This window comes from Epinephelus moara, chromosome 23 (assembly GCF_006386435.1).
Source record: "Epinephelus moara isolate mb chromosome 23, YSFRI_EMoa_1.0, whole genome shotgun sequence".
NCBI lineage: Eukaryota > Metazoa > Chordata > Actinopteri > Perciformes > Serranidae > Epinephelus > Epinephelus moara.
The window spans coordinates 1,334,922-1,351,151 of NC_065528.1; the positions used below are offsets into that span (position 1 = coordinate 1,334,922).

A 16,230-nucleotide genomic window follows, 5' to 3' on the forward strand; every position below is an offset into this window, starting at 1 on the left:
GGGGGGAGAGGAAAGAAGAGGAGAAAGGAGAGGGGAGGAGAGAGAAAAGAACACAGGAAAAGGGAGGAGAGAGGGGAAAAGAGAAGCGAGGAGAGATAATCATTACCTCAAATTTCACTCTGTTTTTCATGTCAGGAATATGATTTAATTCACTGACATTTTAGATTTATTTCTTATGAGATACTGAGTTAATTTAGAGACTTTTATGAATGCATTCCCACTCATGCACTTTGTAACAGGGCTGTCAACAAATATTCTAAATTCAAATTTAAATTTGAAAAAAAAATGGACCTTTGAATGTGAAAATTGATATTCAATTGTGGAGAAAAAAAAAACACCACCGCAGCTGTCCTCTTTGTGAGTGGGCGTTGGCCTGGGCCGCTGCACTGAACGCACTGCATAAGGCCACACTGCCCGCGGAAGTGCTGCGCAGCGCACCGAAATTCTCGCACGAGCCGGAGCACTTCCGTTCACATCAGACGCGCATTTCTCCATGCTGTTCGACAAGCGGTTCTGCTCCCAGCTGTTGTCTCCGGCACCCGACACATTCGCTCGCGGCTCGCGCAGAAAATAGACCAGATGCCGAAACAATTGCTGCAGGGCGCGAGTCGGCCATGGAGCTGCGCGGTGCAGCCGGTGTGGATGACACAATCGGTTAACATGGGCGCCGAAAGGAGACTGACTTCGCTTCTCGGCGCTTCGAGGCTATTCGCAGCGCTTCCGCGGGCGGTGTGACCTGACGGGTCAGAGAGGGGGGGCGAGTGAGAGGTCCGCGATCGTTTATAACGTAATGTTATAGATAATTGTTTTATGTGTTTCGTTTATAACGTAATGTTATAGATAATTGTTTTATGTGTTTAAATGTGTAGGTACGTAAATGTTTTCAAAGACGTTTATGTTGAAATAAAAATACCTACAAGTAGTTATGTTTCCTTGTAACATATACAAGTATGTTTCCTTGTATTAGTTTGCCCTCTTGTGGACATAATGCGAAAAAAAAAAAGAATTTGAATGGTTCGAACCTATGAGTTATTTTTAGAAGGAATATTCGAACGTCATTTTTGAGCAATTTTGACAGCCCTACTCTGTAATAGGTCATATAGTTTAATTACGTCTATGAAAATATCTTTTTCGTCATCTCCAACTGAAAGAACCACCAGAATGCACTTACAATAAAGACTACTAAGTGAAAGGATGCATTTTGCTTCTTTTATTGAGTTGTTATAAAAAGGCAATGATCAGCCTTAGGTATCCAATACTTCGCTTAATTCTGTCAATTTTCATTGTTTTGCTTTTCAAGCATCAAACAAAATTTCATCAAGCGATATAGTCTTTTTATTTTATTTTATCATTCATCATGGAAAATATTTGAAGAAAAAAAAAATTTGTTCAAAGGGACCAATAAAGGCTACATTTTCAAAAATTTGAATTTTCTGACAATTATTTGATGGTTCAAGCAAGTTGTATTTAAAGGGGAAGTGAATAAGAATTCAATATAATGTACTCAAGTGAACTTTGTGATCTGAAAATGTTTGAATTTACCTTGTAGTCCTTGATGAGTTCCCCTGAAGACTCCCCCAGGAATTCAATCAGGGCGCGACTAATGGCCTCCCGTCTCGCTTCAACGTGTCGCTGTTTTAACAGACAGAAGATACTTGTGTAGGAAGTACCATATGAATTCACTAACCTAGACATGTTGTCAATAGAAGCAACATCAAACTTCATACAAAACTATGATATCCTGGATCTACATTGGTTGGTCTTCTGAGGGCTTCACTCTTAACTGCTGTAGGTTAACCCAGTTCAAAGTAACTGTATGCATTTGAAACTTTACCTCAGCCTTTCCCAAACTTTGGGTCAGGATCCAAAGTGGGTTGCCAACCGATTTTGCTTGGGTTGCCAGTTAGCAGAGTGAAATGTCAATTTTGTGAATTTATTTTCCAAATTAAAATAGACAGAGAGCATGATTTTTCACTGTCTGTTCAGCTCAGGTGCATCTCTCTCTACCGCTCTTTTTTGCCCTCTCTCCATTTCTCTCCCTGTCTTTCTCTCTCTCTCCCTGTATTTCTCGCCCTCTCTTCCCCTTCTCTCTCTCCCCTCTCTCCCTCTTTCTCTTCCCCCACCCCCCCTCTCTCTTTCTCTCCCTGTGTGCGTGTGTATGTGTGCGCATGTGACAAAGAAAGATCAGGTTTGGGTCCCAGCAAGACATCAAATTTCTGTAATTGGTCTTGAGCCGAAACCCTGCTTTACCTGGCTGAGTGAATCCAGAAGTGGTCGTATTTTGGTCCCAGCTACTCCGCCTTTTTTGCTGAATATCTCCTGCATTTTTGGAGTGTAGAGGTCCAGCGTAGCAAGAAAAGTTCTTTCCAAGGGAACCGTTGTGATTCTTTTGAATTCCTCCTTGATCTGAAAAAAGGAAGTACGATTATGCTATTTACTTTTTTCTTTTTCACAAACACTATTTCTTAATGGATTTATAAATGCAACACACAGACACTATTTTCATATATGGAATAAAAATATACAGCCACAGTAAGAAACAAATCTGAAATGCCAATAAATTAAATCATATTTAACATGATAAACCCAGTGAAATTTTGTGGGAATGAACATCTCTCCTGTCCTCTGTTTGCTCTGTAGATGCATAGACTGTCTGTCTCAGTAAGATTTTAGATTTGTGGCAAACTAAGAGTACACTGCAAAATAACAAAAATGATAGCTTCCTCTTTAGCTTAATTATAATAATTAGCATCAGGGTTTTTCCTGGCTCAGAAAGGGGATTTGGTGGTGATGTCTGTGGCGTGCGCGTCGCAAAATTTGGGGGATATACATTTACAGATCATGCAAATGTATTAAGCATGACTGCATTTGATATTGGCTATACAGTTAACAAGATTAAAGTCATCTCGCTTGTCACCAGACTGACTGGTAGACTGTGGCAGTGAGTAAGTCAGGGCTTGACGCTAACTTTTTTCCCAAGGAGCACATGTGCTCCCAAGTTGAAAAAGTTAGGAGCACAGAAAGAAATTTAGGGGCACAATGAAAATTGATCACATAATGTGTTTTCCGTAATAAAAAGGGATACATCAAATCCTCATCTGGGTCAGGCTTTTCCTCCTTTACTTCAGTGCTTCATCCTCTGAACACCACAAGCTGGCGAGAGTAACACACAACATACTGTTAAGAACACCACAAGATGGCCAGAGTAGCGTAACATTAACACACAACACGCTGTAAGAAAGGTGCTGCCCCTCTCAATTTAAATATACTGTCAAATTCTAATTATGGTCACTGTTTGTCTGACCATACGCTGTGTTACTGACTCTGAATCTTGCTAGTATAACGTTAGCTTTCTAGCTTATAGCTGAGCCAGACGCTCAAGTTTGTCAGCGGACTGCGGGAAAGCGGTGAGGTCTGGCGGAGGCTGCTGTGAAGATCTCGGCCTCTCCAAGCCGACCTAGAAACGCCGCGGATATTTGAAACGTTTATTTCTCCTCCCTTCCCCACGTCTATGCAGGAAAAACCCTGAATGACTTACCTTCAAGATGATTTAGCCGCTCCTGCCTCCATTAGACCTGACCACCGTCGTCCTCTTCTTCTTCACTGTGTGTTTTTTGCGGACAACGAAGTGCACGTCACCAGTGGCGTCCCTAGGCTAAAACATTCGGGGCTAAAGCCCTGGATGTTTTTTTAATTAGCCCCAAATATTAATTTTCAAAAAATAAAAAATAAAATAATATTTCTTTTTTTTATTTTTTTTTTTAAGATCACATCCTCAAACTACGGTTATCTTATGTTGATGCTTCAATAAAACAGTGTTTTTGGACAGGTTTGAGTAACAATTAATTATTATTTTTTTTAAAAAGCCACTACTTTGGCTTTGGCACACAAGTGGTTAACACCTCCAGGTCGCACGTGACGTCATTCACCCAAAACAGCAGCGTCAGGCAGCAGGCGCACTTGACAACAGGCAGGCTTGACAACAGCAAGCTGTTCAGCTGTCTTTGGGATGTCACAAAAAAAGATTTCCATGTTTTTCCCCCCAAAGGTGGTCAGCAATCAAAGAGGTAATGGGAATAGAAATTATGTAAAAATGTATAATTTCGAAAAGAGTGTTGCAGCTGGAACTACTAGAGGGAAGTAGCTAATGTTAGCTAGCTAGCAGCTAGTTGATATTACATGGGAAAAAAACGATCTGTTATTATTAGCATCTGTCTGTAAATGCAATTGTAGTGTGTGAGAATTGTGTACCTAAAAATAATTAAGCTTGGGCTTCTTCTAGAGGGGAAAGTAGCTAAAGTTAATGTTAGGCTATAACGTCGAACCATCTTGTTTATTTTCTTTTTCATGCATGATAGCAGCTAGCTAGCAGACAGGGATCCTGCACAGCCTGCCTCTTTTACTGTAGCTGCTAATGTGTTAAATGGAAAAACAATGTGTTGTTACCTAGCTAGCTAATGTCAGTACATGGGTGCAAACTAAATTCAAAATGGGTCATTCATTTGATGATCTGTGGTTATGGGATTGCATCGTTTTCACCTTTTTCACCGGTGATATGACAGGTTTGCAGTGCACCCCTGTACTTAACCAAGCATTCGTCTCTGAATGCAAGTGTAGTGTGAATTGTGTGTTCTTAAAATAATTTAACACACTTTTTCTCAGATGATGATAATCAAGATGGCACTGCTGCTGCTGCTTCTGCTGGTACTGCTGCTGCCATCAGACAGACAAGCACAAGGGATGTTGGAAGAGGTAGTTAGCTTGTTTCTTAAAATCACTGTGTGATTATTCAAGGTGTCTCTCCACCACTAGGTGGTAGCATTAGGACAGGTTAACATGTTGTTCCCCAACGCTGGTTGGGTTTAAATGAAGCTGGACAGATGGGCAAAATAGAGGAAAAGTTGGGCGATTATGCAGGAAAATAAAATATTTCAGATATGTCTTTTTTATGCTACACTAGAGTGGCGTAACTGGTCCAGTGTTTGGGCATGTGAAAATGCCATAAGTTAGTGGCAACTTTGCCCATAATTATTTGTATTAATTGCAATGGGATACCAATATTGACTAGACGTACATTCATAAATAAGCTATAAAATGTTATGTTTACATTTAATTTTCAGGTATGATAGCAGATAGGGATGTGTTCAGGGATCCTGCAGCAGACCAAAGGGAGGACAATGAAAGAGCAGGTACCTGTAGGCTATGTGGAGAATGTCTCTATACAGTATTGAACATTTAAAAAAAAATAAAAATAATACATTTTTAGAATTTCATTCTAGAAAGTCATTTTTCAGTAGCCCAGTTAGGTTTTACATTTGTAAAAGCAATAATAGGATTATCAGAATCAGCTTTATTATAAAATTTAATTTAATATTTAATTCACAGTAGGCTATGGCTTAACATTATTTTGTACGTTTTCAGAAATGAGAACAGATTCAGCAGACAGAGGTGCTACCAGTGATGCTGCTGACCAGAGCGAGGACAATGCTTGTGCAGGTACCTGTAGTAGTGTAGGCTATGTAAAGATTATTCCATCAATAGCTCATTGGCTTTGGAACTAAAATGTGAGTGAGGCCATAGCTTTATTTTCTCTCTTTCCCCCCTTTTTGGCAATGCAGATGACTCGAGGTCAGGGAGGACAGGGAGCCTGTTAGGCAAGAATGATTTAGGGACACGAGAAACGGGCTCAAAGCAACCCAGACTGGACCAGTACCCCTCGACCAGTTTTGGGAAGCAGCAACGGTCTTTCCAGAAGCAATGGTTTGATTCGTTTGACTGGCTAGAGTATTCTCTAAGCCGAAATTCTTCGTACTGCTTCTCGTGTAGGCTCTTTGGTAAACTCAACCTTAGAGCAAACAAAGATGCTCTCCTCAACACGGAGGGCTTTAAGAACTGGAAAAGGGCCTTGGATAGCTACAGAGAGCATGAGGCAAGTGCTGTCCTCAAGTCATCTCTCCTAGCCTGGAAAAATTATAGAGCTACACTAACAGAAGGTGATGTTGTTGACCAAATGAATGTGGGAAATGTTGCCCAGATTAATGAAAGGAGGGAGTACATGCAGCGTATTGTGGCAGTCACTAGCTTTTTAGGCAAACACGGGATGGCTTTCCGGGGTCACCGTGAAAATGCTGCCAGTGATAATCAGGGGAACTTTTTAGAAGTTATGAAGCTATTGGAAAGATTTGACCCCTTCCTCCAAAACTATCAGGCCCCTTCCCATTCTACATACCTTTCTCCTAACTCGCAAAATTGCATGATAAAATGTTGCGCTGATGCAGTCACGGCAAGCATAGTGGAAGAGATCAAGACATCCAAAATGTATGCAGTGATGGCAGATGAGGCAAGAGATGGCCATGTAGAACAGCTTGCTGTCTGTGTCCGCTATGTCGCAGCTGATGGCACAGTTAAAGAGCGCCTGCTTGAACTTTGCAACCTTCAGGGATTCAATGCAGAGTCAATCACAAATGCGATTGAACAAGTATTGGAATCAAATGGCCTGAATGACCTCCTTTGTGTTGCCCAAGCTTACGATGGAGCGTCTGTTATGAGTGGTTCGATTAGTGGTGTTCAAACCCGCTTTAAAGAGAAACATCCAGAAGCTGTGTACATTCACTGCTATGCTCACAAACTGAACCTGGTTCTCTGCCACACATGTAAGGCTGTGCAAGAAGCCAGTGAACTCTTTGAAACATTAGAGAGTGTATATAGTTACTTCAGTGTATCAATCGTAAATCATCAGAAATTCTCTGATGTCCAGAAGCTCCTGGGCTTGGGAACAAGCGAACTTGTCCAGCTGTCTAAAAGCCGATGGGCATGTCAGGTTAAGTCAGAGAAAGCGATGCTTGACAATCTGCAAGCTGACTTGAAGTGCCTGGAAGAGAGTGCAACACCTCTAGGTGTCGGACTACTGTCGAAATTGTCCAGGCTTTCCCCTGTCTATCTGCTAGTCATGTTCAGGAGTATGCTGTCAACTACAGAGGGGCTGCACGTGTACCTCCAGAAGGATTCTGTGGACTTGGCCCAGGCAACAGTCTTCAAAGATGCGGTGCAAGAAACACTAAAATCCATGCGAACGGATGAAATGGCAGACAAGCTATTCAATGAAGCCAAAACCATTTGTGCTGCCAATAATATACCTCAGAGCCTAACTGGTCGCAGACACAAGCAGAGGAGAATGGAGGACTTCACTGTAGAGTCCACCTTGGGTGCAAGGGTTCAACTGGGCACAGAAGACCAGCTGAAGCAATGCCTGTTCTATCCATGCCTTGACCGTATGCTAGCCGAGCTGAACAGCTGGTTTTCTGATGTGGGAGCAGGACTTACGAAAGGCATCCAAGCTTGTAACCCAGCGTCTGATAACTTTTTCTATGAGGATTCCCTAGACCTCATTGCGACACACTACAAAATGTCAGTGAAAAAAGAGGAGATCCTAGTAGCAAAACAGTTCATTACCAGACAGAAGAGAGAAGGTGCCGTGTCAGACATGGGCAGTATTTACAAGCTTCTTCACCCAGATATGTTCCCCACCTTGAGTCCAGTGCTCCAAGCAGCTTTGACAATACCTGTCAGTAGTTGCACTTGTGAGCGTTCATTCAGCGTATTGCGCCGTCTCCACACCTGGCTAAGGAGAACAATGGGCCAGGACAGGCTACATCATTTGGCTATGTTGGCTATCGAGAAGGATGTCCTTTGTGGCTTAGATCATGGTGATGTCATTGACCGGTTCGCCCAAGCCACACCAAGGAGATAAGCACTTATGCATAAAGGACCAAAGAAATGAGGAAGAAACAGATAGCAACTGAGAATGAAGAAAGGCAAGTGTAGAGTGAAAGTAAAAAGTTACAAACAAGAAATGAACAAAGACAGTAGGTGTAGAGTAAGAGTTAATGCAGAGACCTAATTGTACATGATGACTGAAGAAAGAAAAAGAAAAACAAGATGTAAAGTCAAGTGTAGAGTGCAAGTTAAGACAGATATACTGTACAAGACAAATGTTTGAAGTAAAACTAAAGACAAATGAACAAGGAAAAAAGATGTAAAGAGTACATTAATAAAAGTTAAGTACAAGAAACAAAGACAATAGGTAGAGTTAAGAACAGTTAAGGCAGAGACCTAACCTGAGACCTGTAAGAGATACAAATATTATGTTAAAGAATATGTTATGTTAAAGAATATGTAAAGAATAAATACATATGAGTATGTAAAGAGCATTAAATGTACAAAGTAAAACANGAGTTAAGAACAGTTAAGGCAGAGACCTAACCTGAGACCTGTAAGAGATACAAATATTATGTTAAAGAATATGTTATGTTAAAGAATATGTAAAGAATAAATACATATGAGTATGTAAAGAGCATTAAATGTACAAAATAAAACAATGTAAATACTGTACATGACAAGATGCATGGTTCATTAAACATCTCAATGTTTACTGTTGCTGAATGGTTGCTGTTGGTATGTTCAACATGATGAATGGGGCATTTTTGTGCCTGGGCTATTGAGGGAAGTTTGTGAAAATTGCTAGCCTATTTGGTATTAACTGGTAACCATGAAATGCCTTAATTCAATTCAGTCCAGAAGAGCAGGTACCTGTAGGGTATGTGGAGAATGTTTCTATGTCTAAAAATTTCGGAGCGCGCATCTGCTTAACTCTTCTGGGCTAAGCCCTGGATGTGTCAAAATCCTAGAGACGCCCCTGCACGTCACAATGCGCATGCGCGGATTCAAAACACGCACACCACTATTGAAACTTACTTGGTATTTCTAAGTTCATGTGAATGACTATGAAACCTTTGAATATTATGTGAAAATACATAATAAAACTTACTCTTCCCACACAGTTTATTTATTACATGAATGACATATATAGTTTTACTTGAATAATTCCAGTTCTCACTGATACTTACAATTAGAAAATAAAAATGTGACAGTTAACCTAATAAATATTACTACACCACAAAATCGTTTTTTTCAGTGCACCAAATCCAGTGATATTCACTAAATTTTGAATTTTTCTTGTTGAATTGCAGAAATTTCATTCACCTACCACATTATTGGACTGTCTTTCGGAGGACAAAACATGCTGGAATTATAAAACACAGATTTTAGAAAAATAAAAAAATGATACATGAAAATTGGGAAAAAATAAAATAGAATCTAGAAAAAATGTAAACAGATTTTGTGGGGCCCTGTTCATAGTTTGAAGACTTGTTTCCTAAGACTGTCTGCCATAGAACTCCACTATCATCCAAAAAAGTATTAAGAACACATTATGAGGTGACATGTTCCTTCATTAGCATGTACACACACACCTGGTGACGTTTGATAAAAACTACAGTGACCCAATGTCTAAGAAATGGAAAACTGTGAGGAGAGTTACATCATCAGTGGGAATGAAAGACAGAAAGTGTTGAGAAATGGACTTATATACTTGCAACTTTTTATGGGATTTGTTAAGAAGAAGAAAATTTTATATCACATGGACCTTGTCCTTAAAAGTGCTTTTAGATAGGCCACGGTTAGATCAGTGTGTGTTGCAGTGGGGTGCAACTCTGCTACCATGGCGACCGACAGATCTGACCCTATTAACAACCTCCACCATACGCTAAACAGAGCAGGTTGTGGCTTCAAATGAAGATACAATTGGCAATATGACAAGATTTAGTGTAGCCAACCAATATAATAAAACAAAAACATCGTCTCTGAGGTTGCCATGGTTAGCAAGCTGGAAAAATGTATCATCAGATCAGCAGCAACAGTGCACGTTCTCTCCTTGCTGTCTACCATGGCTGTGATTTTATTTTCCTTAACAACATTCTGGAAGAACCTTTAAGGTATCAATTTACATTTACATTTGTGATTGTATTCAACTCGCATTTGTGATTGTATTTCTTTGATTATGTATGTATGCATACTATTATGCATCTCTGAATCTATATTTATTTGTAGCAACATTACTTGAAATAAGGGGTAGGTCAAGATAAGTGCATCACTTCTACCTACTCCTTTTCGAACGCTAAATGTTTACCTTTGTTACTATGATTGTTTTTTTGTTTGTTTTTTGTTTTTCTTGTATGATTGATTACCTTATTGATCACCTACATTTTGTTCTATTTTATCTATGTTTGAAATAAAGATTAAAAAAAAAAAAAAAAAAACACCAACACAACCTCTCAGACATCAGAACTGGTGGGGTCACAGTGACCTTGACCTTTGACCACTAAAATCTAACAGTTCATGTTTTGAGTCTGAGTGGATATTTGTGTCAAAGTTATAGAAATTCCCTCAAGGCCTTTTTGAGATGAAGAATAAGACAGACGCAGGGTCACAGTGACCTTGTCCTTTTACCACCAAAATCTGATCTATTCATCCATGAGTCCTGTTGATCATTTGTGCCAAATTTGAGGAAATTCCCATAATGCTTTATTAAAACATTAAGTTCACAGGAATGGAATGGTAGGACGTTCTGATGTTCTGAAGTTCGGACGTATATACAGACAACCAGAAAACAAAATGCCTCTGGCCACGGCTATCTCTGGCACGGAGGCATAACTTGTGTAAACCCCAATCCATCCATGACACAAAATTTTAATGTAAAGTCTACACAAATGCCCCGGATTGCCAAACAACACAAAAACTTAAAATTTTGAGTTAATTTGACGAACATTTATGACGCTAATTTTCCCTAATTAGTTAAAGGCCAATAAACAACACTATCATTGTGCACTTAATATATTGTGGCATGTTGGGGCTAAATTTGTGGAGTTTTCCAGCATGCTATGAGACAATGTGTTTAAGGCCATAAGCTTGAAAACTGTGTTTAAATGTGTTCTAAATCACTCATATAACCCATTATGCAGTGATTCATGTTTATATATTTCACAAAATTGATCAGCTCACCATGATGTATTTTTATAGTCCAATAAAACTTTCAAAAAAGAAATGCTGTAAATTGTGTACTCAATGTTTTTTATGTTTATCTGATATAGAATTAAAGGCTCAAACAACAAAAAAAGTTATATTTAACTGACATCAAAGTCCTATCAGACAAGGGTCATGTGACACATTTATTTTGTGTCTGGTGTGCTCAAAACTTTTATGTTACTGTATTGTACTAAACTAAAATGTTTGAGTGCAAGCCATTTCCCAATTTTTTTTTAAATTGAGTGAGCGAATTGGGGTTTAGTGTGGTGTGTGCACACACCAGAGGCAGCAGCTGTGTTTTGATTCAGTGTGATTAGGGAACTGAAGTGTGCAATTTCTCCCCATTTGTAGGACTGTGTGTAGGGGTGGGAATCTTTGGGCACCTCACGATTCGATAACGATTACAACTCAGGGGCTACAATTCGATTATAAAACGATTATTGATGCATGTTTAATTTATGTATATTGATGCACTTTTTCACAACACACATTTCTTTTTGTCTCACTGAATAAGCATTCAACACTTGCAATTTTTTAAAAACAGTGCATTTGTAATAAGAAACAGTTGAATTCATTTCCATTATATTTTATTAAACATATAAATGGAAATGCGTGCAAACTGCAAAGTTACAACTTCGTTGTACGGAACCAAAGGTAACAACAGGTATCTTAAATCACAAGATAAAATGCGTCCACGTCTGAATCGCGATGCATCTAAGATTCGGAAATTTCCCCCACCCCTAACTGTGTGTCTCACCCATCTCTACTGTCCTTAGAAAACAAGCTCTCATCAGGCCAAAACATGATTCATGTGATTCACACCCTCACAATACTCCGTCTCCCTCCCTGTCCACCTCCTTCATCAGTCTTTTGTCCCTCTATGCCAGGTGCTGTCTGCCCAATAAAGGAGAAAGAGAATTAACAAAATCAGTAACTGGACTGTACTGGAGGTATTTGTGTTGTTGCCTACGTCCACACAGTTAGACCTGTATCTGCCCGGCCCAACACTGCTCCGCTAACTTCATCCGATTTATGGCTTTAGACTGTGGCAGAGGAACACTCAGCAGCGGGGAACACAATGCTCCATAACACCAGCTCAACATCATCCACTTAGGGTGTGTGTGCGTGTGTGTGTGTGGAGGGAGATATTTGGGGTGTTGCTGTGTGTTAATTTCCACAGAGTCAAACTGGAAGCCAGAGGAACAACTTTACTTTAGTGATAGTGGGGTGGTATGCACACTGACCGCCACGCTTTCTCTTAAACTGCCGCATATCCAAACAGTCACACACACAAACAGCCTCTTTGTGCTGCCATCTCCTGCTTTTACATTTGTAATCATAAACCATAAGACTCCATTGAGTCCAGAGCTACAGGCTCACCTCCAAAATCCTATTCATGTTATCCATTTGCTTGTTTTGCACACACACGTGTGTAAGCATACACATGCGTACACACAATGAAGAGCTCAGCTCTCCAAGCTCAGATTGAGAACATTAGCGAGGTAAAAAAGGCCTGGCAACTGCCAGTGTGGATTGAGAGAATTTCAGAAGTTTGGCAGAGAATAGCTCAGATCCCCTCCATCATTGTAATCCTAGGCAGCCTCAGCACTAGATTACCTATTCATCCTGCCTACAGTATGATGTGAGAGAAGAGAGAGGGCACAGTGCCATCTCCACGAATCCAGGGAACTGGGAGGTGGATTAGCCTGCTAGCTCACTGCTGCACGACTTTGGTCATAAACTGAAAAAAAGAAACCCCTCAGTAGAAACAATTTTTCAGATTAAAATATATTAATTATGCTTCATTATTAATATTTAATATTAATATGGCTTCTTAATAACAGTTTTATTCTTGAAATATTATGACTTTCTCTAAAACTTTACTCTAATACCATGAGTTTGTCTTCAAAAAATACTGAACTGAACTGTAAATACTGTACTGAACTAAAATTTCAATGCAACACTTTTGTTTTACTCCCATATTTTACAGGTTTAAGTTAAAGATCTAAGACTTTTTTTCATGCACTCAATAAATAATAGTCAGGAGTGAGCACTTCTCCTTTTCCAAGATGCTGATTAAGCAGCATCATTACTACACAGGTATGCCTTGGGATGGTCACAATAAAAGGACACTCTACACTCTCACAAGTATTGAGGGAGCATACCATTGGCATGCTGACTGCAGGAATGTCCACCAGAGCTGTAGCCCATAGACTGAATTACATTTCATTTCCATAAGCTGTCTCAAATATTGTTTCAGTGAATTTGGCAGTACATCCAACTGACCTAACAACTGCAGACCAACCACTTGAACAGCTAATGCAACAAGTGCTTTGCACAACTGAGGAATTTTTGTACAAATCGTGAGAAACTGTCTCAGGGAATCTCATCTCCATGCTCGTCTTCCTCACCAGGGTCTTGACCTGACAGCATTTTGTCATTGTACTGACGTGTGGTTGTGAGGTCGCTTGAATGAACTGCCAAATTCACAGAAAAGAAATTGGAGATGGCTTATGGTAGTGAAACATTCAGTTCACAGGCAACAGCTCTGGCGGACATTCCTGCAATCAGCATGCCAATGGCACACTTCCTCAGAACTTGGGACATCCATGTCATTGTGCTTTGTGATCAAACTGCACATTTCAGAGTTGCCTCTTATTGTGACCATCCCAAGGCACACCTGTGTAGTAATGATGCTGTTTAATGATATGTTAATGATAATTTGATATGTCACACCTGCCAAGCGGATGGATTATCTTGGAAAAGCAGAAATGTTCAATAACACAGATTTTAACAAATTTGTGGCCATAGTTTGGGAGAAATATATCTACTAAGTGCACAAAAAAGTCTTAGATCTTTAACTTCAACCTGTGAAAAAATCATACTTATAAAATAATACTCAAATAATATTGTCTAAATGTTCCTTATAAAAGTGCATGTTCATAACAATAAGGTCCTTTGTAAAATTACAACTTTACACAATGACTCTCCCATATTATTACAGCTCCATTCTCATAATGACTTATTTCTCATAAAATGATGACTTTAGATGTAATACAATTAATTGTAACTGTATATACAGACAATGTGTCTAAAATCGCATACTTCTGTACTAAAAACGTAATATTTTGGGTGCACAAGTGGGCTACGTGCATTCACACTGCATAGTATGAAAATATACAGTGTACTACTGTCACACTCAAAATGGTCCAAAAGTTGAGTGTGGAGTGATGGACACCTCTCAGCCTCAACAGTCGCCATCTTTGTGATGGCGGCTAAGGAAAACAAGGAGTACCACTACTGTGGTCAAATAGAAGCTGTCAATAATGTTTGTTGGGTCTGTAATGATTTAGTACCGCAAACAATAATGTGAGTGTTGATGTAAGCCTGCTAGCTAGCTAACGTGCACCTCACTATGGCAACACATTTTAATCAGCATTGACATTGTGGCATTAGTTTGGTGTATGTGCAGGTGGAGATAGCGGCCAAATGTTGGCGATAATGCTCCACTGTCCAATTGGAATTCGCCATTTAAAAGAGAAGACGTTGAAGAAAAAGAGGCGGTTAGAAAAAAAGCTTTCTGTCACTACCTATAAGTGCAAAATGGCAGTGGGCAATTTGAGACAACACTACCGTGGTGAAAATAGTGCACCACGAAATAAGTACGTAGTGTACATAGTGTACTACACTGAAGTGTACTAACAGAAGTATGCAATTTAAGACACACTCAAAGTCACAAACGGATTCTTCTAGTCACAGAACAGTTTCTTGTAAACTATGGCTTCACTTCATGTCACTACTGATTATATCAGTAATGACATATATCAATGATTTCTTTTTGATCAAATTAAGACCATTACATTAAATTATGACCTCAAATATGTCATAATATTATTACTTTGTTTCTTGTCACGTATCCTTTTTCCTCATAATTTTATTACTTTTCTTCTTGTCTTTTTTTTTTTATTACAACTAAATTCATATAACAATGCATTTTTTTACATTGTGACTTTACTCTCAATATCTCAAAAAGTTTTTACCTGTAGTGGCTCTTTTGTAGAAGGTCCAAGCTGTAGCCTGAGCTCCTGTGGTTAGCGGTGACTGTCCCAGCCTCTGCTCCTGGGCATTAACTTTATCTACTCCCCACCTCCCAAACACAAAGGCAGCGGTGACAGCACCCAGTATTCCTTTCTCAAATGCTGAGAACCCACTAAGCAGAGACGAGTTGACCTATGTTACATCTGTCAATGTGTACATAGGTCAGCATATTCGTGCCTGAAACACCTCCTGGCCACAGAAAAATGGAATATTGCAGTGGGCCACTGCTGGTGTGTTTCTGCCGTAACTCCCTTCATATATCTAAGCGAGGAAGCTGGAGAGAGTGAGCACGAGCAGATGGCAGAGGAAGCGCAGCTGCAGCCAACACAGCAGAAAAGTCCACCTTTCTCTCCAGCCAGCGGGCATTAATCACACTTTGCCTCGCACCAACTTGTACTGCTACCAATCAGGCTCTGCAAGAGAGCATAGCAGCACATTGTAACACACTGCAGGCTGCTAGAGACAGAGAGAGGGTGTAGGGGAGGGGAAGCCAGGCATGGGTGATATATAATATACTTGATGTACCTCAGCTTACTCCGCATGGGATGTACAAAATGCCTATATTGTGAACACTGAGCATAAATTGTCATGTCATTGTTTTAAGCCACCAACTTAAGGCTCACATTGGTGTTTCAGTTCTCTCACTCTCTCCTATGACTCTCTCCTTCTCACAGAAACACACAGAGATACACACAAAGGATGACTCACAAACATGATGCATCTTACACATACTTCTCCACCACCCAGATCACTTTCTCCTGAGTGACAGTATGAGAGCAGGTGAGACAGCTGCTTTTGCACCTGTAGGGCAGCAGAAGACTACTTAGTTGCATTTTGTGACCATGGAGCACCAGTGAGACTTGCAAATACTATTAATATGTAAACTGGAGAGCGGTTAGTGTGTTTCCAGCTCAGGAAAGCTAGTCTCATTTTTTGCTAACTACTAACATCTGACTGTTGACTGGAAGCTTCAAGTTCACAGCAAAGACATGAACAGATCCTGCCCAAGACAAGCCAGGTGCTTCAAAATAAAAGCCACAGTGGTTCCACTTTGATTTATTTAGTTACAACAGTACTTTATTGAACTTTATTATAGTCAGGGCTGTACATTGTGACATGTATGTTGCAGGTGCTACACAAAAATTGGTCTGTGCAATGAAAGAAGCTATCACTATAACAACCTGATCTCACAGAAATACATGAAATGAC

General features: G+C 39.9%; 2 protein-coding genes across 2 annotated transcripts in view; one reads left to right on the top strand and one right to left on the bottom strand.

Annotated features, from left to right (window-relative positions):
* LOC126385214 (pleckstrin homology domain-containing family A member 5-like) overlaps positions 1 to 16,230 on the bottom strand; it is a 628,760-nt gene that overhangs the window by 543,476 nt on the left and 69,054 nt on the right. The gene's annotated exons all lie outside the window — the stretch shown is intronic.
* LOC126384784 (zinc finger MYM-type protein 1-like) lies at positions 2,441 to 8,203 on the top strand. The gene is made up of 2 exons (XM_050036075.1): positions 2,441 to 4,067; positions 5,422 to 8,203. Exon 2 carries the CDS (start codon positions 6,011 to 6,013, stop codon positions 7,748 to 7,750), a length of 1,740 nt encoding a protein of 579 aa, XP_049892032.1. The 5' UTR covers positions 2,441 to 4,067; positions 5,422 to 6,010; the 3' UTR covers positions 7,751 to 8,203.

Bases quoted from the DNA above. Each gene is read 5' to 3' on its own strand.
- LOC126384784 (XM_050036075.1), top strand. From the start codon at position 6,011: ATGAATGTGGGAAATGTTGCCCAGATTAATGAAAGGAGGGAGTACATG.